The sequence below is a fragment of the Thunnus maccoyii genome, chromosome 13, assembly GCF_910596095.1.
Source record: "Thunnus maccoyii chromosome 13, fThuMac1.1, whole genome shotgun sequence".
In the NCBI taxonomy this organism is placed as follows: Eukaryota; Metazoa; Chordata; class Actinopteri; order Scombriformes; family Scombridae; genus Thunnus; species Thunnus maccoyii.
The window spans coordinates 9,456,128-9,483,923 of record NC_056545.1 but is presented as its reverse complement, the minus strand read 5'-3'; the positions used below and the strand labels follow the sequence as shown (position 1 = coordinate 9,483,923).

Below are 27,796 nucleotides of genomic sequence, written 5' to 3'. Positions count from 1 at the left end.
TAACCAGCTTCACCGGGATAGGATTACTCCAGTGTTCATCATTCGGGATGTTTTAACCCGCAGAGGTCTCCTCCTCTCCAGAACAAATGGACCCGGTGATTACAGGTAAAAACACTGAATAAAGCTGTTTCACCTAAAAATATCAGTGTTTCTCTGACGAGGTACAACGACCACCGGACGTCCGGTACGGGCTGTTAGCCGAGCTGCTGCTAACACTTGTTCGGTTTATTTCTCTTATAACTTTAGATCCAGACGTTCGGTCGGTTTCTCCCGGGAGCCGAATTATCCGCAGAGGTCTCCTCCTCTCCAAAAACAAATGTACACGCAGATTAAAATCGTTAAAATACTAATTAAAGCTGTCTCACCTAAAAAATCAATATTTCTCCGACGATGTTTGGCGACCACCGGACTTCCTGGAGTGGCTGTTAGCCGAGCTGCTGCTAACGTTTGTCCAGTTTATTTCTCTGATAACTTAAGATCCAGACGCCCAATAACTAAAATCCTTCTTCCGGCTAAAAGATCATCATAAAAATGTGGCTTAAAACTGGATAAAAGTCAATTTATAACAGTTTCTGTGGAACAACCACAACACCGATGTATTATCTTGTATGTGTGTAAGTTACTCTTTGGTAGACGCCATTGTAGCGGACAAACACAGCGCCGCCGTTTGCATCTTGTGCGTGTTTACTCTTTGGTAGAGGAGGTATGACGCCATTGACAGGCGACCGAATGAAACGGTCCGTTACTTTGATTAAATTACAGATTTCTCTGGGTTTGAATGTAAATACACAACTCAACAACATATATAACATAGGTCTAGTTGTTTTTAGACATTTTAATGTGGAATAATTACATATTATACCTTTAAATGTTGTATAAACACAAGCAGCCATACAGGAACTTCAAAAATTGGCTAAACTTGTGTTTCAATCAGGAACTATTAATTCTAATTAATGCTGCAGACACATTGATCATACAAACAACACGAATGACTAAATGTTGAATCTGCAAAACATTCACTGTCACCATATTTCATTCATTTATTTATTTTTTAACATTTGATGGTTAAGTCGAGGGAACTCAAAGCACTTGGTCAATGTTTGAGAAAGATTGTTCTCTTGTTTGAATACTGAAATGACTGTTGACATGAAGCATGACACGGGACCAAAAAGTCCTCACAACAACAATTTTCTGCGCCTCGAAAACTATTACAAAAATGAATCATACAATCATTATCTGATCTAGCGCGTCTATGGTTAAACCTGCATTAACTGATGTTTTTATCCTCTAGTTTTCATCAGAAACAAGTAGTGAACACTTGTTCACACTGACATATTATCAGATTTTAAGCTGATATGTTGAACTTGTTAGCCAACAGTTGCTTATTTCCACATCCAGCAGTTACGGAGCAACATTATCATTCATTTGGAGTCGTGTTTCTGTCCACCTGGTGAATGTAAGTCCAATATTCACTCTCTTTTAGTTCTGTTTTTACTCTCTACCAACTCCTGAGGGAAATATCTGGCTCTTTAGCTGCTAAATGCTCCACTATGTTCACCAGCTAGTCTACAGCTAACTGTGTCTGTTTGCCGTTTGATGCTGAGCAGGTAGTTTACAGTGACTTTTTAGAGCCTTTACTCTGAAAACAGCTGCCTGCTGTGACCCAAAACGACGCTATGAGAGCGCTGAGAGTGAACCAGAACAGTAAAGTTGCAGCTGAACAGATAAACAATGAGCTGAAACTCACTATAAAGCTCCGTAAAGCCGAGAGGAGCTGCAGAGTCACTGATAATTCTCTGTAGATTCATCACTACGAGCCACAACCAACACATTACACACTGACAGTTCAGACTGTGGAGTTATAAAAAATATCAATTATAGCTGCTTTAAGGTTTGGGTAGAGAACGACCAGTATGAGCTTAAGTGCAGGTCCATTAAAATTAAAACCCAATTTCTGCTATCTTGCCTTCACCACTCTGCAACTTCAACAGATGACAGATGGTAGAAGACGGGATGTGAACTGTGACACTTTTAGGACTTCTCATCCATGTCAGCTTAACTGTTCAACTTAGAAGACAAAACGGACGAGAAGTCATTAAAGAATAATGGAAAGTTCAAACATACATTTTCATCACAACTGAGCAAAATTCACTGAGAGAGTAAACGATAGGATTCATCTTTAAGGGACCACGAATGTCTGCAAAACTAAAGAAAGGACAAAAGCGGAGATCATGTTAAGAGTTTTTATTAAATAGATTAACTGATCTGAACAGAATCAACAAAATCAAAATAATTATAAACTCATAAATCAATTCAAAAGACAAACAGGTGTAGCTCGGCACGTATCATTCATATCATACAAATGTGAACATATTATTCCTGATATTTGTTCAGTTCAAGAGTATAAAAAGTTCTACTGTGGTGCTGCTGCGTCATGTGTTCAGTCCAGAAAACACTGAGGAGAAAATACCCAGAAACATGTGACCGACCTGAACTTAAACACAACGGCAGCAGCTGTTTGATCCAAACTTTAAACATGATCAGTGGAGTTTCAAAGTGTTGAGCTTTGTTTTTTTTCAATCATGTAAAGTACAAGGCAGAGCAGATTTCCATTAACCAGTAAATTCCACTCAAAAAAACCCCCCAAAAAAAACCTCATGTTCAAGCAACATAAACGACATGACGTCTTTTCTGCAGCTCCAGTGACATTTTGTGAGCAGAAAACATGTTTGAGGGATCTAAAACAGTAAAGGGTAGATGTCAGGATTGACACTTTCTAAATATACTTAAACTTTGTCACTGAACTGACCTCAACATGTTGACGTCTGCTGTCCGAGAAGACGGAGGAAATGAAGGTCACTGAATCGCGTGTGATCACAGCGACATTTAGTGGTTTATTTTTAACACAACTCACTGCAACTTTAACAAGACTAAGGGCGTTTTCAGACCTGTGCTTCTTAGTCCGGTTGAATGGGAATCTGGTTGGTTTTCCTCCTTGGTACAATTCATTTGTGCAGATCTGAACTCAGCAATCGTACTCGGAGGTGGTCTTGATCTGGTCACAAACGAACTTTGTAGCTGTTTGTTTGTGGAGGTAACGTGATCCGACCTCCATCTGACCGACTACAACGGCTCCCATAACCCGACGCTGATGAGTGAAATTAACAGTTGCTAGCAACTAGCTGGAGAATGAATCGAGGTCTGAAAAAAGTAGGTCCTGAAGAAGCTCCCGTCTGCCCAAATATCAAGAAGACAATGGTTGTCGGTTCAGGTCGGACCCAAACTTGCAGCCTTGTAGTCGGTCAGATGGAGGTTGGATCACGTTCCCACCACAAACAAATCGCTCCAGAATTGGTTTGTGACACTTCCTGTAAAGGGTCTCTGTGCAGTTGTTGTGTTCAGATCTGCACAAACAAGTTCTACCAATGAACGAACCAGAAACCAACCAGAGTCCCATTCAACCGGACTAAAAAGCACAGGTCTGAAAAACGCCCTTAAGAGTCTACAGCACCTTGATGTTCACCAAGCTGCTAATTAGCACGACACATAACGTACAGCTGAGGCTGATGGAAATGTCATTAGTTTGGCAGGTATTTGGGAATAATTTGAGAAGCAAATGTTTAATGTTTTTGCTTAAAAAAAATGACTAAAACAATTAATCAATTAGCAAAACAGTTGCTGATTAATTTTCTTTTGATCAAATAATCAATTAATCGACTAATCGTTGCAGCTCTACTTGACATTCTTTTTAGGATCGGGTCTAATTATCCCCTGGTCTATTCAGATTCACATTTCTCTTTTTAGAAAAATAACTTACCCACATTGGGTTCAGGTGTTTTCATACAGGAGGTCTCAGATCAGTTACAACATTTTGAAGCCATTAAAACCTCCAACGCCAACATGACATCATCGTACAATCTGAGCCAAAACATATACTTTCAGTGGAGAAAGTGGAGAAATGCAGCATGTTATGTGACTCATCTCTCTCTCTTCATACTTGACGTGTTGTCGTGGAGGCAGCTCACTGATCAGCTGTTATCATCTTTCTCCTCAGCTTTTTCATCACCAAGTGTTGATCTGTGTTCTATAGTAAAAAGGTTTAAAAGGTTGACATGCTCGAACTCTTGACTTCTCAACCGTCTCTGGTATGAAAGTGGCGTTTTGCGTGAACGTGACGAAGCTGAACTGGAGGAGGAGGACGTGAGGAAAAGAAGAAAAAGAGGAAGAAGAGCAGGTGCATGAAGTCAATCTTTCAGAAGTTTAAAAAAATGAATCCCTCCTCTGTTTTTTTCTCCTCGCGGGCTCGATTATTGCAGAAGAAGAGTTTAGTAGAAAAAACACTGAATAAAGAACTTCAGTTTGACAGGTTTGGAGAGTTTGTTAAGACCAGTCGATTCAGCTCAGGTGTGTTGAGATGTGTTCAGGTGCACTCTGTTCATCAGAGATCTGTTATATCCAGTGCAGTCACAGTGAACATGAACACTCCACCTTCTGCCTGCCTGACAAACGTCTTCTGTTGTTTCCTTTTCTCTCCTTCTCTTTTGCCTCTTTTTCTTTCATGTTCTTTCTTTTTGTTCCCTCGCACTTATGCCCTCTCCTTCCCATCGTATTTCCTCTCCTTTCATCTTTCCTTCTTCCCTCTTTTTCCTTTTTTTTTCAGTTAAACTACCTCCATTCTTCTCTTACCTTCCATCACTCCTTTCCTTTATTCTCTCCTCCTTTCATCCTTCCTCTTTCTTCTTTCCTATCCCCTCCATCTTTTCCTCTGGCTCATGTCTTCCCCTCACCTCCTTCCTCTCTCCTTTCCTTCCCTAACGACAGACTGACAGGTAGACAGACAGGAGCGCTCCGTCCAATCAGGAGTCTCTGCTGTGATCACATGCCGGTGGAGGACAGTCCCAGGCCGGCAGCTTTGCTCATGCAGGGTAAACCCTGAGCTCTGGCTTTTGGGAAGTCATGCGCCACCACGCGGCCGTTCTCTCCGAGCCCCGACGCACCTCCGCCTCCTAAACCGCCCGCCGCTGCCCCGCCACCTCCGCCCGCCATCCCGCCGAGGCTGCTGCTCATCATGGCGGCGTCGATTAGCTCCTGCAACACAGAGAAGAGAAGGAGCCTGTTTAACAATGTAAACTCACATCGATTAACACACAGAGAAGTTTGGTAGATCCTGGGAGGGAGTTTTGAGGATTTAAGGGATGTTTGTAGGAGTCAGGTGTAAAAATCCATCTCACCTGACTCCTACATTCCTTGTTGATCTTTATTTAGCAGGAAAATCTGTTTCAAGCTGTCTCAGTCAAAAATAAACCTCTCATCTTCCTCAAATTTAGCTTCTCTGCACTTTTCTGTCTCTTCGGAGCATCTTGATGGATTTCCTGTTGAAACCTAAAAGAATCGAAAATTGACATTTGAACAAGACTAAAAGAGTTTTCAGTCATGCTAGTAGCTCTGTGAGGCACGACAGTCCATCCAATAGAGATGTGAAGTGGGAGGAGCTGCTGTATATTCTCATTTCAAACGATCTCAATATTACTGAGGCAGAAACACAGGACTCTCCTGGATAATGTAACAATCCTATAGGTTTATATTATCACCACCAATTTCAATTATTTAAACCGTCCCATTGTTGAGAAATCAGGTTTTTCTCTTTCATTTTGGGAGACGGATGAAAATACTACAATACCCATGAGCCTCGGCTGCTGCTATGTAGAAGAAGCCAGTCAGAGCAGTAATTAATTCAAATTGTTGTTGAAGTTGTAAACAAAACACGTTACTGAAGTCACTTAAAATCAGTTTTCTCAACTCTGTAATCTTTAGCTTCCGCCGTTCGTGACAGAACGTGACAGAGTTTTAAGCTCTGTGATTGGATGTTTCTTGCTGAAATGCACCTTGGGAGCTGTAGTTAGCTTCTTCTTCTTGTCAAAGAACCAGATATTTTCTATCACAGTTTTGTTCTGATGATTAAACCAGGAGTTTAATGTTGATCCGAGCCAAAGAGGAGCTTCAACAGTGAGTCATGTAAAGTTGTCCAAGAGAAAAATATATTGCACTTTTACTTCTGAATATCTCGCTTCACAACAACTGCCATCCATAAAGCCACACCACTGTGGCTGAGTGACTGAAAATATAAAATAACACCAGCCTCATCCTTTACCTTTAGGAACTAAAACCTCTTGGTTCAGGTCATTAAAATATGACTGTTGTGTTTATAAGAAGCCAAAGATAAGTGCTGTCATTGTCCATCTGTAACCTCTGCAGATTCACTGCCAATAAAAATACACTGTTTTGGTATTTAACTTGTTTTCTGGAAAGCACAGTGTAAAATAAGTGTATACTGTTTGTATATGTGTGTGTGTGTGTGTGTGTGTGTGTGTGTGTGTGTGTGTGTGTGTGTGTGTGTGTGTGTGCGCGTGTGTGTGTGTGTGTGTGTGTGTGTGTGTGTGTGTGGTCGCACCGTCGTGTAGGAGGGTGATAACATATCGGTAAGATGAAAGAAAAAGAAATTACCTCACTGCAAAAATGTTAAGTGTCATCAATATTTCACTCACTCGTGCCACCCAGCATGCACTGGGTGTTTCACAATGTCAGGTCTTCTAATCATACATTCCTTCATCTGTGTGTGTGTGTGTGTATATGTGTGTGTGTGTGTGTGTGTGTGCGTAGTTATCAGCAGTAGTAATAACAGTTAAAGTTGTTTTTGTGTAGCACAGTAACTCTCTCTGTTTGTGCTTTCAGTGAAACTAATGATGTGGATCTGCAGTTAATATCCTTTATCGGGCCTCTGAGGCTCTGACTCTCCCTCGCTGTTCGCCGGCTGACATCAACAGTCGTCAGGCAGATGTTACAAATAAATCCCAGGTTGGTTCACTTATTGGAGCACCTCGGAGTAAGCACTCCCACAACGCAACAACAAAGTCAAACGCCAACTCCCTCCTGCTTTCACCTCATCGGCAGGAAGTCAGCAGCTTACAATCCACCTCATTCAACCTGCAGACACTGTAAACACAGGGACGGCATCTCTCTCTCTCTCTCTTTATGTCTTTCTTTTGTCTCTCGTCCATCTCTCTCACTTTAATCGAGGGTTTATTTTGTCATGGCAGGTCGACATGTTGTCAAAACACAATATGACAGCATCTATCTCTGCACAAAGTCTATTAATGCTGCTGCTGCCTGCAGGATAAACAGTCACCTGTTAAAACATCAGACAGCAGATTTGTGATGTATTGTCCTGAATGACAAATATCTCTTATAAGAGGCAACATGTGCCTGATGAAAATATAAACTTTTCTCTCTGCAATATTTTTTTTTAATCTGAACAACATTCTGTTAATGTTTTCTTTTTATTCCCAGAAGCACCTGAAACTAAATTTAACCACCTGTTATTTGTCATACGACGCAAGTACAAGAGGAATCACATGACATGACAGTATCGTGCTGTATGTCATAGTGGAAAACAAAGGGATCATCATTTAGTGTGTGTCTCACTGATGTGTTTATAATAGTTTTTGGACAACAGCGGAGGTCTACAGCTCAGAGGAATAAGATATATCAGGCTTTGGATACTTGTTAGTAGGATGAGTTCATTATTAGATTGCTGACGGTAAGAAAAATACAGAAAATCACCAGAATTATCCTTTAAGATCACAAGATGTGAATCATATCTGTGTGTTCAGATTTGACTGAGTTGTCTGAGTTTGCTTATTGATGCGATTTGCATCGGGTGCAAAGGGTTAAAATGTCTGCAGCAAAGCAAAGATTCTCCTCTGCTTCAGTGTTACAAGTGAACATGTTGCAGCATGCATGGCGGAGTATCAATAATGTATCAGAAGGGAATGTATCGTGGTGTATTGATTATTCGTCCCATGTGTGTTGCGCTGCTCCTCCGGGTGAAAACATCTACCTCCGCAGCAGGTAACCGCAGCGTAACTCGGCTCTGCTCGTCCCTCCATCTGCTCCGACTGATGAAATCCTCCTCACATGTTGTGCCACCGCCGCCTTCAGCGAGGTTTTCAAGTCTTCGCTTTGCGCTCATGTGAGGAGAATAACAAAAGTCCAGCAGAGATGAGAGTAACAGACTGATGGAGAAAATGGCTCTAATGACTTGTTTGTTCCTTTTGAGAAGCCCATCAAAGTCTCGCTATAAACCGGCACAGTCTGTAATGAGGCGACCGCAGTTTCATCACACACAGACGCCGGCGATAAAGAGGAGCTGGAGAGCAGAGTGTCAGAGAAGCAGAGTTTGGCTGATGCACTTTCAAATGACAGTAAAAGTGGCTGCTGCCCTGTGGCTGCTGTTAGTCTGCTCGATAAAGAACTGCTTTAAACACAGAGCTACTTAAAAGACAAAGTCCTGATGCACATGATTATGACTGAAATGAAATGATGTACAGTTAGTTCTCCAGTCAACCAGAAATATTTGACATGTGAGCAGAAAATAAACTGTCATGAAGGTCGCAATAGAAACTCTAACCGGTTGAATTTTTCTTCATTTATTGAGAATTTAAAGTAATAGATCAACATTTTGGGAAATACACGCATTCACTTTCTTGCCAAGAGTTAGAGTAAAAGATTAATAGCCCTCTCATGTCTGTACAGTAAATACAAAGCTACAGCCAGCTGCCAGTTAGTCCAGTTTAGCATAAAGACTGGAAACGAGGGGAAACAGCTAGTCTGACTCTGCCCAAAGGAAACAGAGTCCTCCTGTCAGCACCTCTAAGCTCGCTGATTATATCTTGTTTGTTTAATCTACAAAAACTGAAGTGTAAAAATGACAATTTCCAGTTTTACGGGGGACAGTTTTACAGCATCTTCCTGGATTCCTCATCGGTTGCCAGGCAACAGCTCTTCCACAAGATATAGTCCGCTACATAAGCCCTTCATTAAACTGTGAATTGTCATTTTTACACTTTGGTTGTTGTGTGGATCTAGCAAATGAGACAAAACATGTTGATCAGTGAGCTTTAGAAGTACTGCCACGTGGATTTTGTTACCGTTGGACGGGCACAGGCTAACTGTTCCCCTCAGTTTCCAGTCTTTATGCTAAGCTAGGCTAACCAGCTGCTTTTCCCAAAATGTTGAACTTCTCCTTTAAAATGTGAGTTAACAATAAATCCTCTTTTTAGAGGTATTAGAGTGGAGATGTAAACTGAAATACAGAGCTCCCCTATTAACTTCAGAAAAAATATTACTCTTGTATGAAACATAATGTTGAGCTTTGAGGACAATGAGCGGAGCCGCTATTGTACATCAGCCACAGATTTATTGAGTGAGGCCATTATCTAAACTGTCATTTAGTAAGTAAATTAATGAGACTAGATAAGCCAGGTTTCTTTCTCAGCAGGTGATTGATTGATCACATTGTACCTTTGTCGCAGTAATTAATCAGAGCTGCTCACCGCCTCCACAAACCAAACCCTGATATGTACAATAGCTGAAAAGTCAGAGGATCACCAAAGTCAATAGGATTCATCCTCTGGGGACCTTGAACGTCTACACAAGATTTCATAACAATCCAACTAATAGTTGAGATACATCAGTCTGGACTAAAGCAGTAGACCAGTCGACAAACACTGACATCCATAGAGTTGAGCTGCTAGTATGACTAAAAATGATTTGAAACATCAAAACTCAGAATAAGTTTATTAAAATATGAGCAGATTAAAATTAAAGTGACAGACATTATAATTCATTTAAATTAATTACCTGTTAGCTGTAATAAACTTTTAACAACCAACCTGCTTGTGTTTATGATGTTATTAAGTGCAGACAGAAAATTACTCTGTAAATATTTTGATAATTAATTAATCGTTGAACTAATTTTTCAAGCAAAATTCCCCAAATTAACAGGTTATGGCTTCTCAAAAGTGGATATTTGCTGCTTTTCTTTCTCATATATGACAGTAAACTGAATATCTTCATGTTTTGCACTGTTGGTCACACAAAACAAGACATTTTGAATACATCTCCCTAAATTGCAGGAAATTATAACAGCATTTTTTACTGTTTCCTGAAAATTCATAGACTCTACTGTATAATTAATCGATAATGAGAAAAACTGTTAGTTGTAGCCTTAATTTTATATTAATGCTTTAGCAGAGTCCAACAAAGAAGTATCACATGGTTCACTGTTCAGTGTTTGTTAGGTTTGATGAATCCAAAGTGAACGGTGTGAAGTATTTATGATATTTAAACTCTAACAGTAGTATTTCAGAAACGTTTGATGCAGTATTACAATACCACTAACAGAGATATTTTTGGCCATAGCATGAAAATTTGATGCTGTTGCGTCCCTTATCGAGTATGTTTTAATTTATTATTACTACAGTAATATTATACACAGATGTAGTGGTGGAAGAAGTACTCAGATCCTTTACTTAAGTAAAAGTACCAACATACAGCACAGTAAAAATACTCCATTACAAGTAAAAGTCCTGCATGAAAAATCCTACAACAGTAAAAGTACATAAGTATTATGAGCTTGATGTAGTTAAAGTATTGCAGTAAAAGTACTTAAGTATTATGAGCTTGATGTAGTTAAAGTATTGCAGTAAAAGTACTTAAGTATTATGAGCTTGATGTAGTTAAAGTATTGCAGTAAAAGTACATAAGTATTATGAGCTTGATGTAGTTAAAGTATTGCAGTAAAAGTACATAAGTATTATGAGCTTGATGTAGTTAAAGTATTGCAGTAAAAGTACATAAGTATTATGAGCTTGATGTAGTTAAAGTATTACAGTAAAAGTACATAAGTATTATGAGCTTGATGTAGTTAAAGTATTGCAGTAAAAGTAGTGGTTTGGTCCCTCTGACTGATATATTATTATATATGACATCATAAGATTATTAATAGTGAAGCATCAGTGTTAGAGCAGCATGTTACTGTTGTAGCTGCTGGAGGTGGAGCTAGTTTACACTACTTTATATACAGTTAGCTAGTTTAGTCCAGTGGTTCCCAACCTAGGGGTCGGGCCCCTCCAAAGGGTCAGCAGATAAATCTGAGGGGTCGTGAGATGATTAATGGGAGAGGAAAGAAGAAAAAACAAAGTTCTGATACACAAATCTGTTTTCAGTTTTTGGACTTTTTCTCTAATCTTTGATTTTTGCTGAAATATTGGATCATTTGAACATTTATTGAAATGAAAGCATGTGAGAAGTTTAGAGGGAAAAATCACTATTTGGTGGAGCTGTTAACAACTCATAGACATGTGAAATGTGACCCCGACTACACACTGCTTTTTGTAAGACGTCAAAAGACAAAAAGGTTGGAAACCACTGGTTTCATCTTTAACAATGTGTTGTATTTTAAAAGCTTGTTATATTATCCATTGTGTCAAATCTTCATCTGAAAAGTAACTAAAGCTGTCAAATAAATGTAGTGGAGTAGAAAGTACAATATTTAAAAGTAGCGTCACATGGAAATACTCAAGTAAAGTACAAGTACCTCAAAATTGTACTTAAGTACAGTACTTGAGTAAATGCACTTAGTTACTTTCCACCACTGCATAGACTCAGATCAAACTGGACTCACCTTCATCCTTCTGGACTCGATCCGGGATTTGTAGCAGAACTCGACCAGAGCCACGAGCATGGCCAGCCCCAGCCCACCAATCAGAATATAAAACACTCCCGCCACGTTGCTCAGACTGAGCGCGCTCGTCTTGTCCTGTCAGCGCAGAGAAGGGAGGTTAGGGACAACCAATCGTAGTGCAGATAGTCATGACATCACCACAGTTACAACTCTAGTTTCAATAACTATCTTTCTGACTAAGATGACATTTTTCAACTTTTAAAGGCCGTGATAGAGGGCAACTTTCTAAATGACTGTGAAATAAATATTTAGCAAACAACTTTAAATTAAAAACATTTTTTACAGTCAATTATCTTTCTCATGATCATTTAAAGGGACACTCCACTGATTTACCAAGATCAGTTTAATCGTCATGAGGAGTTTTACCGCCATGTCAAAACAGTTGTGTTACAGAGTTGCAAAGTTTGAGGAGCTACATCAGAAGTAACAACAGTTCTCTCTCTTCTACAGTTTGGATCAACATTAAACTCTCCTGGTTAAATAATCAGAACAAGAGATGAACAACAGCGTTAGAAAATGTCTATTTGATAAAAAGGTCAAAGGTTATGAGCCTGTGGACATAAAAACCTTGGTTTCTGACTTTTAATTTTATTCCATTTTTTTTTTTTTTATTATTGTTTGTTGTAACTTTGGTTTTGAAAACTGCTATTCAAATTAACTTTATTGTTATTGTTGTTACTAAATTTCTGTTTTATTTGCCACTAACGGCGGGTGGAAGCTAAAGATTACGATGTTGAGAAAACTAATCATACAAAATACAGCTTAAATTAATTTGCGATTGAATTCTGGGTGAATTCAGTGACAATTCTGACGTTAAATTTGATTTGCAGTTCTGACTGGCTTCGTCTCCATAGAAATGGCAGCAGAGGCTCATGGGAATTGTAGTATTCAAAGCTGTTTAGAGTTTCTCTGTTCAGAAATATTAAGGACATCAGTTAAAGAAAAAGTTTAAAATGGGAATAGAGTATGGGGAAAAACACTCAGCAGCTCCAGAAGTGTTAATTAACGATTAATGATGCTATCCAGTTGCATTATGGGAAATGTAGTATAGATTATTTTCGGAGCTGAACCAAAAGTCCAGCTGCATCAGTTTCTTTCATTTATTTTATTGTTGTTTTTTTTGTCTCTTGTGAGTCCCCCAACTTTATGGAAGTGCAGTACAAAATCAGTGAAGTAGCCCTTTAATTTTCATCTCCTACTGAAGGTAAAATTACCTTCTCCATCGCCTCAAATCACAGCCTTTGTGGATTCATATTTATACATCCGTCACATGCAACTTCATGCACAGAAATGCAAACAGAAGGAGGGAAAACAAAGAAAAAACATCTCTTTATTAAAAGAGTTGTTAATGTTAATTTATTTGCTTTATAAAAAAAATAATCTCAAAAATAATCTCCAAAATTCACATTTAATGTCAACTCAACTTGTACAAAAAGAAAAAAAAATGCTAAAAGAGAAAAGAATTTTAATAAAAGGGGGATTTTGATTGGTTGGTAAGCTCCTGTTTCTCATGACATCACTGGTTGTGTGCTCTTCTGTCACATGCATCACTTGGTTTTAGTGGGTGGGACTTTGTTGTCTCATCCAATAGCATGCAGCCTGTCAAAAAACAAAACAAACCAAAAAAAAACAAAACAACACGAACAAACAGCACTCGTAGTGTGCGAGGACTCGCTTCAACAGGAAGTGATGTGAAGTTTGGCAAAACCTATCAGTGTGCTTTCCTCTCCAAACTGTCATGTTAACCTCAGCCAATCAGCTTTGTGAAATGATACTAAACACTTTAAATACACTGTAAAGTGTAAATTAAGGTAAAGTTTTATTTTTATTACTAAATCTAAAGGTTGGGGGTTAGGTTTAGGTGAGGACTCTGTACATTTAAGAGATGTTTGTATTAATGCATCTCTCTTGTTTATACATTTGTATTTTTCTTGTTAATTTTCCATTTTTTTAATATGACTGATTTTGGAACATTGTGATTATTAGGCTTTTTTTCCATAATATTTGTAAATTGAAAAAAGCTCAGGCTGTATTCACTAAACATCCTAAGGCTGCTAACTGGTTGAGTGAGGAGAAAATCCTAGAAATGAGGAGCGTGTTACTCCTTAAGGACTCCTACGTTTGTGGGCTGAGAGTATTTCACAAAGCATTTAAGCACTAAAAGTAACTCCAAAGTCTGAGAGAAGTTAGAGGAAGTCCAGAGGACTGAGTCACTAAGACCTGCTCACCAGGTAATGGGCCTCCTTGCATCAGGATTTTGGAAAAATCTAACAATAATGAACTTTGCAGAGCATTTTTTGATTGCAGGTGAGGTAATAAGGATTCAATCAGTGTACCAAAATATTAAACCAATACAATACCATCGGCAATCATGCTTTACACAACTCTCCACCAGCGTCATGATCACACCAGCATTTCAAACAGTGTTTTGAACAGCAATCAATTGAAATTGTCAGCAAAACCCTCAAATTAAGTTAATCTGATTATGGACGTGCTGCATGTAGATGAAGATTTTACAGTTAACATGTTTCTACAATGTTTGTACAATAGATGTTTCATCCAGTTTTTGATGTAACCTGACTTCTCCTTGTGATCTGGCGTCTTGTGTGAACGTTCTCGATAAAAAAAAATGAGTTTTTTGGTGGCGGTTCAGTGTGAGTGGAAGAAATTAAAAAGACAAAGATGCATTTTAAAGGTTTATTTGCATTAGTGTGGACATGACCCGACCACACTAAAATAAACTAAACTGAATCACTGCAGTTTGATATTAAGACTGTGTTTTCTCCTCACTGCCACACTGACGACAGACTGATGAACGTTTCCTCCCATTTGTTAGTCACGGTTTGTTACTCAGCGAATTCAGAGGAAACAGGAGGTACATGACAGATTGGAGACAAAAACATCATCACGTTTGTGTGTGTGTGTGTGTGTGTGTGTGTGTGTGTGTGTGTGGGAGGGGAGGAAGGGGATAAAGTAGCTTCAATTTCTTTAAGTGTTGGTTAGCAGCCATAAACAGAAAGAGAGAGAAAGGGAGTGAGACAGCAAAAGAGAGAGAGAGAGAGAGAGGAGAATATATGTGCAGTTTTGAAAATCTGACTTTTTACATCTAGGGTTTATGTAAAAGAATCTGGCTTTTAATCTGGAGCTTCTCCTCCGAGCCAGACTTTGCATATTGATGCAGAGCAGATCTTCCTCTCTTTAAAAATTTGCCTGAAATTGTGTCTTTTAAAAAAAAAACTCCAGGACACCGTACAACCACCCAGAGAGACTAAAAATAAAAATGTAAATGTGGCAGCCGAAGGCAGTCAGGATGTGCGATTAAAAGTGATGTAAAAAGTCACATTTTTCAGCAGAGTGACTCGTCTGTCTGTCTGTGGCTGCTTCCTGTGAACTGTGCTGACCACAGATATTCTGGAGAACAGAGGGAAGGCTGAGCAGAAAAAATCCTCTGAAGAAATCTGATCTGGAGACATGAAAACCCATTATCTCTAAAAAGTCTGCTTTGTCAGAATCAGCTAAAGCCCGGCTCATTTCCCCATCAATTTGCATAAATGTGTCTGACCATACGCAGAACTTTTGTGGGAAGTTCACATAATATACTCAACACAGCCTGTCAGTTGAAGTATTAAGTAAATGTTGGAGTCATGAGGTTTTCACATGCCAGCAAAATATTTAAATATGCTCATGTTTTATTGATCCATCCTTCAGCTCTTCAGAACGGTCAGCTGAGCAGCAGTGTTACACTCTAAAAACAAAAAGTTTTTCAATAAACCAAAAAATAATTTCCTGACTGTAAACAGAAGCAGATATATTTGAACCAGCGGGTGACAAATCTGAACTTGTATATCAAGATTTGACATCTTGTTTTGAAGTTAAAAGAATAGTTTGACATTTTGGGAAATACATTTGTTTTCTTGCTGAGAGTTTGATTAAAAGATCGATAATAATGCTAAATATGAAGCTCCAGCTGCACTGGAAACAGGTAAACAGCTAGCATGGTTCGGTCCAACCAGCACCTCTAAAATTGAAACACATTATATCTCGTTTGTTTAATCCGTACAAAAGCCAAAGTGTACAAGTTGTAGTTTTATATATCACAAGATCTCTAACAGGGTCATGCCCTTTGCAATGGGTTCACAACAAAGGCCCATACTCACATAGAGTTACATCCAGGTAACTACTTGTCCGACTAAGGGAGAAGTCAAAGTTTACAGGGTAATATCGTCATTTTAAAAGCAACAAAGAAAAAAACTTGGCACCAAATGAAGTGCCCATTATAGAAGTTTTCTACCACATTACTTACTATACAGAAAACTGATATCTGCAAAAAACTTTTTATTTTCAGAGTGTACCTGCTGATGTTTGGGGTTTTGTGGTGTGGGGTTAATGAGGAAGTGGGGGTGGGGTAAATCAACACATGACCTTGGGACCAGGCCAAGCGACCTCAAGAACTGACCTTTCTGCCGGAGTCCTTGTGTCCACACTCCCCTTTGTCATACCACCACTTGTTTTTCAACTTGTCTAAGACGGCTTGTTCATTGAGCTTCAGTACTGCTAGGTTTACTGGGATTCTTCAAAGAACCATAGGAGGAAGGGAGGGGGAGGGGGGTTGGAAATAACATAAATAACATTATGCACCTCCATGTTATCTTATGTTATTGTTCAGCTGCATAGCAACAGGGCTGCGGTGGCTGTAGCAGCATCAGCAGCAGTGGCAGCAACGATTTTTAGAAAAACTGGCATTAGCGCTACAGAGAACACCTCAACAACAGAAAGGAAAACAAAAACAAACAGAAAACAGGCACAATCACACATAAAACTGTTTTGAAAATTATCAGAGTCAAAGTGATATGCATTAATACTCCATCTAGCTTGGTTTGGCCTGACTCCCTACGTGCGAGATGTGTATTACTATATCACTTTGGGTAACCGGCAAGAGCTGAAAACACTCCGGGATCTTTGGGTTTATTGAGCAAAACTGCTTCACAAAGATAGAGTCTGCTATCCAAAAAATAGAAAACATATAAACTGTATTCTGTGGTGGAGGGAGGTTTAACTTTTTGGGGACTGGGGTCAACACTGTCCATAAAATAAAAGTAACTGACTCCAGAGGTAAAATGACCAGAGTGGGTATTTTACTAAGCAAGATAACTGGATAATCCTGGTTTACTGTCAGGTATCTTGGCTTAATTTTCCTCAGTTGGTTTACAGTGATTGCCTTCATGAATAATCTTGGGTTATCCTGTGCTGTACATATACCTGTTTTCGTGGAAATTGAACCTTGAACCTTAATCGACACATTTTGTGGATCATCTTGAAAAACGTTAACTGCTCATAACGACCTCTACCGAAGCTTCTGCATCAACTGAAAATAACGCTGGTGAGAGATACACTACTTACTGGTAAGGAAAACCTAAATAAATTAGCCTTTTCTCAAACCACCAGTGTTTTTACATCAGTTTTCTGTCTTCAGATATGTTCGAAACAAGTCTACATGATAAATAATACATCATAGATTTTAATCCATAATCAAGAAGAATACATGATAAATCATGTTTCAGATATAAGCTCCATCTTTCTCTCTTTTTATCTGTCTCACGCTACTTTTAGATAAAGTTTAGTTGCATGTAATAATTGTGAAATCTGGATTAAATTAGCGTGCGTTCTGCATGCTCCGGTAGCCTACTACTTAAGATGCATGCCACATAACTGCAAAGTCTGCAGTTCGAATCCGGAAGTGGACCTTTTCTGCATGTTGCCCCCCCCCCCACCCCCCCATCTCTCTCTCCCTTCATTTCCTGTCATATCTACAGTGTCCCTATAACAACACATAAAATGCCCCAAAAAATATATTTAAAAAAATTAGCTTTCTGCCTCCAGTAAAACTGAATGAACTCTGTACTAGAGCTAATAATGAGTCGTTTGTTGTCATGAAATAGACTTTTAACATGTTTTCGTAAAATACCCCCTGGATCAACAAGGACATAGAGTGAATAATTTTATATCACCTCCTATTCCAGAGGTGAAACCAGTGTTACTACAATAGTGAAAGTCACCCAAACAGTAGATTCTAGTATAGTTTCAGAGCTGCCATCCAGAGTGTTTTACGCTTGGTATTTAAGTTATGGGTTGTTGCCAGTTACCCCGGTGTGCCATTGCCTGTCGTTACCCGTTGGGGTTACGGTGATCTGACCTTGGAGTCCCCTCCCCCGGTGCCGCACTCTCCCTTGTCATACCACCATCTGTTTTTCAATTTGTCCAACAGGCCCTGCTCGTTCAGTTTTAACACTGCCAAGTTAACAGGGTTTCTACGGGGATGATAGCAACAATAAGGGATAGAAGGGAACTAGGTGTTAATGAGCAGAGGACTGCCTTAGTGAATATAGCAACATCATAGCATGAATCTACTTATGATAGGGATGTTATTATTGGTGTAATCATAAAATGAATGGTTCATTAAAGGACAGGTTCACTGCTCTTCAACCCAGACTTTCTTGAAATGTTGTTTCCCATCATTTAAAGTTGTGCATATCAAAACACATGCTTTAGTTTGAGAAATGTACCACTGCTGCACCTTTTCACAGGTTTAAACACTGTTGAATTCCATAACATTTTAGCCTTTCAAAGATCTAATTTTCACAACACATCTAATTTTCAAAAGCACAAATCTTACAGACAAAAGCAGGGTAACAAACCATGCTTCGATTCTTGCCTCCACTCTACATGTAACCAAAAGAAAGACCCAAGAAAATCCCGGTTTGTGAGCAAAGGTGACTCTCCTCCTAATGTGTTAAGCTTCCAGAGGAATCCTTGTTGCTTCTGAGATTCTTTGAAAAGAGCAGAGCCTTTTCCACCAAATCTAACTGTATAACCATTTGCTATTAATGGCTGATTCCTTGGAGTATCTCTAACTGAAAAAGATCCCAGAACAGTGACCAGGGTCAGTTCCTGGAACAAGTTTGGGGTGGTGCTCACAGGTGAGTACCTAGTGGTCAAGCTGCTGATTGTAGTCAGGAAACAGCCTGAAAAAGCATATTGGAGCCATTACTCGATGGTCTCACCACCAACAAAGTGAAGGGCAATGCCCAAGGAGTAGGTTCAAGAAAGATTTGGACATTATGCACCTTGGCAGTGATGATTGAATCTCGGATCATCACCTCTCTCAGGGTGAAGGAGCAGAACCTACTCCATGAAGTTAAGAGGTACCAGGCAGATATAGTTTTGGAATCAAACTGCTCCACAGGGGTTTGTCTCGATCATTGTTCGACCTTTGGCCTAAAGTGCCCTGGCCTGAGGACCTCTGACTAGATAGTGGGGAATGATAATGGGGAATGAGATTGCGGATACAATCGGCAAGGATGAAGTGTGTCAAGATGCTGGCTGTTGTCGCTGTATGTGATAATGGGAAAAATTAACCAGTGCCTCACACTCAGAGGAGCCAGTTGAGGGGTCGAGGATGCTTGAAGGAATTTCTCTTGGACGTCTTCCTTTGGGTATGTCCCAAGCATGACAGAGTGGGAGGACATCCAGGTGTAAAGCTTGGACATACTGGAGACTACATTTCCCGACAGGCCTAGGAGCACTTCTAAGAGTTGCTGGAGGGTTTTGCTGGGGAGAAAGACTTTGGGGCTTCTGCTGCGTGACATCATATCAGAGTTATCGAAATTATAAGATTCTGACTTGTTTACAATAGTAATGCCAACTTCATTTGTGGCAATTAAAACCAAATTCAATGGATATAAAGTTATGCTGTCGGTGTCCAGTATTTTTTTCATCACTCGACCAACTGTGTAATCACACAACCATCCTGACTTGTCTGACGAGCACTTGCAAGTCGTAAACATGGGAATCTCTCCCATCTCTACCATCCATCCTATTTGACTTGACCTCCCTCTCCTCTTGGCAGTAAAGGGATGGACATATTGATGGAAAAATTGCTTCTCTGGTTTGTGAGGAGCCCAGTGATCAACTGCAGCAGAACCAAAACCAAACCTGTCTAGGAGAAGCTACTATGCAAAAATTCAAATGAAAGAAAACAACATTTTTACATCCTCTGGGTTGAAAAACTGCAAATGTATCCTATTACTTCATTTCCATTCATTACCTGATAAATAAAGCAGGAACAACAGTCAAATGTTTGGACATGAATAGCACGTGGAATATAAAATATCAGGTTCGGGTTCAAACTAATGAGGGGAAGCAGGTGGCAAAACGTCTTTTACACTTTCAATTTCATGCCATCTAAGTTGCATGTTGTTCCCCTTTACATAACAGTGATGATCAAAGCTAAAGAGTGGCGGAAAGCTGCAGTGAAGTTTCTACGGATGAATCAATGAAATGATCAGTTTTGTGTTAACGAGTTCAGTTTTAAGGTGCAATAACAAAAATCAATGTAATGATAGCAACAGCAACAGAAGAGTTTTGTTCTAAAGTGCATTGTGCATATAAAAAATGTACAATAAAGAAATATTAATTTAAACAATTCAATGTAAAACATAAAATGGTCCAGTTGAACTGTGCAAAAATAAAAAATTTGCATGTGAAAATTCAGCTACATTGTTTGATTAATCAAGTTGCAATTGCAATTTTAAGAAAATCAAGAACAAAATGTTATGACATAGAGATTTCTGTTATTTTACAAATTAAATGGCATTGTATTTCTTTATGTAATCAAAGTCGCCATTAAACTCTGGTCAGAAAGGTGTTTGTCCATAATACTGCACTATTCCTCAACTATCAACAACCAAATTATGGAAATATTATCCCAATCCAGCCACAGCCAGATAATAGAAATGCTACAAAGCCATTTGTTATTAATCGATGGCCAATAAATTTGCAGTATTTACATTTGGCCTGCTTCTGGCTTATCTCACCTGGCCTAGAAGTCGAAATTGTATAACACTCATTCTAAAAGTCACTATTTTGACATTCAGAAACTGCAATCAATCAATCAGACACCTTGAAAAGATGGACATTGTAATGTCATTTTGGAACAATACTCTCCAAATGATCCAGTCAGAACAGTTCATCAAAAGTCTTAGCAACAGTGAGAGGAAAGCAGATGCTGGTTGATGGAGTTTAATCAGAGGAAACAATGAAATGAAGCAGCTGACTTGATATTGTCAGTTGTTAGTATTGAGAACCAGTCAACCCAGAGTCAGAGTATAAACTCCATGTTTATAACACAGATGATGCCAAAATTTGCCCTTATTCTTCATGGTTTCTTAACATCAGGTATGCTATATAAGAGTACAATCAACAACAGTAAAACTGTGTCAAATTGATGTTGCTTTCAAATGAAACTAATATTTTTCATGTGCAAAGGTGATTATACAATACATCCAACATTCAAATGGTTTTACTCAACAGTGTTGCTAGGCAACTGATCACAAAAAGGGACACCCTTCTTGTTCTTTTTTCAAAAATGGCGAATGATTTTATGTTTTCTGCATTTGCAATTCCACGCACAGAATCAAGTAAACAACAAGACAGACAACAGAGGTGAATAACTTTCATGGCTGTTCTGCTTTCAAAATTCACGAACTGTAGAGATATCAGCAATTCTCAATTATTAATTTGCTCTGCACAAACCTAAAACCATTTTCCCATGAAAGCAGAAAGTCAAGCCAATTTACTGGGCTCTGTTTTGCTTTCTGTGTAACAGATTGATATACTTAGGGCCTTCACACACACGCTTTCCAGAAATTGAACATTTTATAACATAAAAGAACATACAAATTATTACATTCAGCATGTACTAATCTCATCTTTGGAGTAATTTCCTTTCTCTGACTCTGGGTTGGCTGTAAAATGCTAATGTGAAGCTGAAAGAATGAGAATGATGTTCTCTTTCAGAACATCTGATAAAAACATGGACAAAGTCTGAAACAAAGAAAAGGAAATAACATGACTTTCAACTGCTGCTGTCAGGTAAAAATAAAATCCCACAAACTTGCAAACAGGTTTCTGTATTTTTATCACGTTTTTTTTTTAGCTTTTAGAGGTAGTTATTCTGTGTCCAGTAAAACCAATTCAATATTCAACACCTATATCAAACCAACAAGCATTTTGATGCTGAATACAAATTAACAGAATAGTGTACAAATACATTAAACCTACAATGTTTCCTTCTGCCAAATGTAACCCATTTGATCAAACTCAATAATAAACCGAAAAATCAATAACTATACATATCCTGAGAAAGACCCAGGCGTTGGTAAATAGCTCATGGGACATTATTAGGTGGTTGCAAAGTGATTGTTGCTACTGTACCATTGGTGGTATTGCTGTTCTGGTTGGTTACCAAAGAATGGCCAGGTGGTTACTAGATGGATCTTTGGGGCCTGATTGATAAGGTGAGTCCAGGTGGTTGCTAGGTGGTGACTATGGTTGCCTGGGTGGTTGCTAAGTGGTTACTACATAGGTGTTATTGGGCTCAGAGTTAGATGGAGCTAGATGCTTTTTTTGATGTTCCAGTCGGCTGCTGGGACATTACTAGGTGATTGCTAGGGTGTTTGAAATGGTTGCTAGCATGGTGATAGGTGCTTGTTACAGTTAATGATGTGGTTACTATGGTGATTATGGGTGGTTTTTAGGGCATGCTGCATGGGTTGCCAGGGTGTACAGAAATTCATATAGTGTATTTTGTTATTGTTTGGGGTGTCATACTCCTTTGTTTCTATGAATATTAGTCTTATTAGTTTATCAATTAAATAAACAACAACTAACATGTTAATGAGGCTCAACAAAGTCTAGTTGTTTTTAGTGCGAGGTTTTACCTGGCAGCAGCAGTGCTCTTTCACATATAGACATGTAGATAGACAGACAGACAGATAGATGTGGGTGTTAGCGACATTGTCAGTATTCTGGTGATTGTGGAGGCAGAGAGACAGGCAGGTTGGCAATCAGACAGGCAGAGGAAATGACAGCAGACAGGTAAACGAACCAACAGGGCAGGGACAGACAGACAGACAGACAGACAGAAAAACACAAATATTGACAAGATAAACAAAAGAGAGAGAGAGACAAGACAGACAGAGAGACAGATTAAGAGACTGACGATCAGACAGACAGACAGACTGACAGACTGACACAGACAGACAGTAAACAAGTCTAAAACCCAAAACTGGCCGACTGTCCTGTGAGGGTTGGGGTTGTTTTGTAGGGTTTAGATATTCCAATCATAGATACAGTTTGTCATCATCTCTAAAACCTGATAGTGCTCTGGTACCATCAGCCAAGGACCACAAACATTATTTTTTTAAGAAAATGTCCTGTGGGTCTAACTTGGAATCAACATAGGAAGTGAGACGCGAGCAGTGCGTTCTATCTGTTCAATCCACACCGACTCCAACCTGCGTTCAGCGTCTTTGTCCACAGAACCGGCCGTGTGTCAGCAGTAGCTCCTGACCAGCGGCTGGCTAACCTGCCTTCACCAAGCTGACTGACAGCATAAATTTACTGAACCAAAACAGTTTTCATGTTGGCTCCATGGGAAGAAATCAACAGTGTTTGTATTTATTGATTTATTGATTTTATTTCCTGGCCCGGCCCACCGTAGCACGTGAGGGGAATCTGCCTGTAATGAAACAGGCGAGCTCACAGACAGACTGGGAGCCTTGATCAACCAATGTAGATACCGTTAATAAACAAAACACATATACAGCAGGATATTTGAGTGATTTAAACAGCTGTCTGTGCAGATTACGCTTCACTAAATGTGACAGAAACAGTCTCGGAGCGTAAAAAAACAGAGGGTGTCTCCGTGAGATGCGCTTCACTTGCACGTGTCTTGGAGTCAGTGTGGATTGATACATTTAATAAAACGGAAGCATATCTGTTCCGTGAGATGTGCGAGTGATGGACGTCAAAAAATGCTTCTACAAACGCTTTCTATGTGAACTGGCCTTAATTGTTACAGTACTTTGTGCTCTGCAGAGGTGAGGCCAAGTCATTGTTTTTCAAGTTGCAGGTAAGTCTCAGTTTCACAGTAAAGTCCCAAATCAAGTCATAATCTCTAAACTTTGGGTTTCAAGTCCGTTACAAGTCATGAGGCATTCTGCACCCCATTTAATGCCATTTTGATACGTAGGCATGAAGACGTAAATGCTTTCTCATCTTCATTTTATCCACACAGCCTTAAGAGAGACACTAAAGAGTACAACAAAGACCTAAAACTGAGTTGTGGTTGCACATGATATGAGATGTAGGTTGTTTTCAAGACAAAATTAACTAAATTAGCTAAATAATAAACAAAAATAAGCAGCAGTTTATGTGTTTTCCATGTCATGTCATTACAAGCTCTTATCTCACTGTACCGTGTCCATTTCCTTTCTCTCGTACCTAAAAGAATTTAAAAACTGAAAAAACTGCACTTCCTGTAGGCCATATCTGTCTTGTGTCTGAAGATATCGCTGCTCCAGCCAAGTAGCTTCAGGTCTTTGAAGCTATAAGGCTCAAGTCCAAGTTTCATCAAGAGTCACTGGTGTCAAGGTCAAGTCCTTTTGATTTTATCTAGTTTGAAATCACCAAACCCATGACTGGTCCAAACCTCTGCATCAGAACATCGGCATCTTCCCTCCATGAAATGGTTAAAAATGTGTTTTTAGTTTGGTTTATGTGACCAATGCTAGTGTTTTGATTAAATGCTGAATATTTCCTCCTGAAAACTATATATTTTTTAATTTTTTTTATTAATTTAAAACCAAGAGAACTGAATTCATGAAAGAATATGTGTATTTAAAAAAAACACCACAGTTTGCACTTGTGAGTATTTATCATTTAAAATTTGTAAAGTCTTGATCAGTGGCCACATCCACTGGCAGTGGGTGATGAGAGGGATCAACTGAAGCTGTTAAATTCATAAATTCATATCGATATCGCTGCTCTGATTGGTCTAATTTCCCACAAAAACAGACAAAACAGGACACCAACATTAACCCCACACTGACCGTCCCCTGTCCAGAGATTCAGAGTGTACCTGAGGGGCGATCCTTTGGGTGTGGCCACTCCGTAGCCTTTCGAGTCCAGGTTGCCTCCTACTTTCATGGTGTCGCAGGGCTTCCTCTGCTCGATGTACTCGTTCATGGAGGACTCCAGCAGGTAGGCGTACTTCCCCTTCGACTTTCTGACTCGGATCACGCCCTCGTTGGTGTTCTTGACGAACACAGACGGGTCTGCGCTCCGCATGTACGACCACATTTTCTCGAAAACTGCAATCTTTGACCGCTAAAAGTTGGAGGAGATAGTAAAGACAAAATAATTATAAGGGTATTATACAGTACTGTATGTTACTGAGCATGAAAGGACAACCTTTTTACTGCTTTTTACTTTGAGCCCTGATTACCTTTCAAGAGTTATATAATGCCGGCAAAAATATAATGTGGTGAAATAAAAGGAATGCTTTGACAGGCCTAGCTTAGTATAAAGACTAGAAGCAGGGGGAAACTTCTGGCTTAGCTTTATCAAAATGGAAAAAAAACAATAATAATAATGATATATATCTATAGTATATTTGTATAAGATGATAGCATATACGTATTTTCTCAGACAAAAAGTATATAGTGTATATAAATAGTAGATATAGTAGTATTATAATGTCATTCATTATCTGTTTATAGAGCAGCAAACTGTGGGTGTCCACAGAAATACATGAATTGACACTTCTATCTGCTAACAACTACATTATATTGTGTTATAAACCATTTATTAACTGTGTACATACTGATTATACTAAACAGGTTTAGATTCAACCTGTTTTGGACTCTTTTTGATTGAAGAAAGTCAAAGAACGCAGCACTTTTTTCCATCTATCCCAGAATAACAGCGTGTTCTATCAGACCTCCAACGCAGCGCAGATTGGAATGAATCTGGTTTATTAAAAAGTAAGAAGAACAATGTGTCCTCACCCTGAAGAACTCTTTCGTGGAGCCTCCGTCCAGGGTCCCGTAGGCGATCTCTGTCTGCTTGGCCAGGTCCTCTGCACTCTCTATGGGCGACACCATCCTCTCCACAGTGAGGAAGGCTGCCAGGTTAGCTGTATAGGAGGAGATGATGATGAGGGTGAAAAACCACCAAACTCCTCCCACGATTCGACCTGAGAGAGACCTGCAGAGAACAGGAAGGGACGAGGGAAGAAGGAGACAGATTAATCAGCAGCTTGATTTTTTTTAAACTTTTGTTTAGACAGGATAGTTTTACTGAGAGAAAAGCTGTCTTTATCGGAAAAAAAACATCTTCTTATCTTTTGGCTCCTGAAATTGTTATTTTTGGAAGTTACGTTATAGCACATCATGCATATGACAATAAAGAATCAATTTTATTTGATCAGTTAGTCTACCGATTATTTCTCAATTCATCATTTTGTCTATAAAATGCCAGAAAAGAGAGAAAATTGCTCGTAATAATTTCTGAAAGTCTAAGTTGTTTGTTTTGTCAGATCAACGTTCAAAATCTTAACATATTCAGAACTCTAATGAACACATAAAAGCTTCACATCACATGAGAAGCTGCAACAAGTAAATGATTTCCATCAAGACGCATAAAAAACACCAGACATTCAACATAAAACCAAATGAAACACTGAAACCCAAAATCAACAAACATAAAAAATAATAACGCCAACATCAAGAAAACCTCAAGGACAATTTCGATGACAATGTCATTGAATATTTCATTGTAAATATGAGACCCTGTTCCATAAATAAGCCTCTTTTATTTTTAACAGCTGGATGCGTAACAGAAAGCTGCTCCACAACATGGCAGCAGTGTTAAAAAAAATAACGTCTGACTACTTTATTTACTTCACATAAACACACACTGGTCCTGGTATATATGTGTAGGTAGGTCACTCAGGTCTTCCAACCAGGACCTACTGACTGTCCCTCGCTCACGGCTGAAAACCAAAGGTGATCGTGACTTTGCATTTGTGGCTCCAACACTATGGAACTCTCTTCCTGTATATATACGGTCAGCAGTGTCTGTAGAAGCTTTTAAAAAACTATTGAAGACCCATCTTTTTAAATTGGCTTTTGTGTCTTCTTGAGTTGTTTGTTTGATTGTGTTTTTTTATTTTTATTTTTCATTTAATTCTAACTTGTTCACATCTATTTACACTATGTATGTTTTTACAGTCTTATTTTCAACTCTCGTTCCTGTGAAGCACTTTGTGAATTTCATTTCTGTGAAAGGTGCTACACTAAATAAACTTATTATTATATTATATATATTCGTCTAACGTTTCATACCTCAAGCAGTCTCTGAAGGTGGGTGGTAAAAATGGAAATTTTTAGCTCCACCACTAATAAGACTCTGAGAAAAGATAAATCATCAGGATGTTAATTGTTGTAATAAACACTTTCATATTGTGGCTGTAATGAACTCTAAAGCCTCTGAGGGATGTTAGACTTTAAAGGCACATTGAATCACTTTCGAGTCGAGTCAATGAGTTGTGGAGGAAAATAAGTCTTTTACACAGATAAATGTTGGGTTTTTTTTAACACTCTGAAAGAATCCACTAATTCAAAGGTAACACACTGATTCCTAATTGGATTAAAATTCATTCAAGGGCACAAAAATGATCTTATATAGCACCGCCTGACTACCTGTCACAGTTGGATACACACAAACACACATCAACAGTAGATCAGAGATCACAGTCTAAGCAGAGAGATGCAGGTCAGGTGTTTTCTGTCTCTGTGACTGTGCGGTAGGCATCACCTCCCGGTAAACAAACATGAAAGAGGATCAGGTGAGAGTGGAGAGGAGACCAACACTTTTGTTCACGAGCGGAAAGTCAACACAGGTCGATCCCTCTGTGAGACGCGTGGTGATATATTCCCGCTGCTCTGATGGAAAATAAACAAACATAAAATCACATGTGAACTGCTTCTAACCTTCTCAGTGTTTTGGCATCATGACAGAATAATATGCTAATGTGCTAAGTTCAGCGGAGGATGACTTGCTTATGTGCTTAAAGAAAGAATGTCAACTAGAGCTGCAACTAATGATTATTTTCATTATCAATTCATCTGACGATTATTTTCTCGAATAATTGTTTAGTCTATAAAATGTCAGGAAATAGAGAAAACAGTCCAAAACCAACAGTTAATTATCATGTATGACACATAAAAGCTTCAAATCCTCATATTTGAGAAGCTGGAACCAGCCAATGTTTTACTGAAAAAATTACTAAAATGATTATTCGATTATCAA

At 38.9% G+C, this 27,796-nt stretch overlaps 1 protein-coding gene across 2 annotated transcripts in view; it reads right to left on the bottom strand.

Annotated features, from left to right (window-relative positions):
- Nucleotides 1-2,229: 2,229 nt before the first annotated feature.
- The window catches only part of LOC121909881 (glutamate receptor 1-like), a 103,630-nt gene continuing 78,063 nt past the window's right edge, over nucleotides 2,230-27,796 (bottom strand). Inside the window, exons 14-18 of one of the 2 annotated variants that reach the window (XM_042430697.1) lie at nucleotides 25,492-25,690; nucleotides 24,564-24,811; nucleotides 17,778-17,892; nucleotides 11,525-11,659; nucleotides 2,230-5,088 (exon numbers count right to left, since the gene is read on the bottom strand). In XM_042430697.1, the coding sequence (XP_042286631.1) occupies nucleotides 4,876-5,088; nucleotides 11,525-11,659; nucleotides 17,778-17,892; nucleotides 24,564-24,811; nucleotides 25,492-25,690 (910 nt within the window). In that variant the 3' untranslated portion in view covers nucleotides 2,230-4,875. Of the gene's footprint in view, nucleotides 5,089-11,524; nucleotides 11,660-16,040; nucleotides 16,156-17,777; nucleotides 17,893-24,563; nucleotides 24,812-25,491; nucleotides 25,691-27,796 lie in introns of both variants that reach the window. The other variant, XM_042430696.1, reaches the window with a different exon arrangement.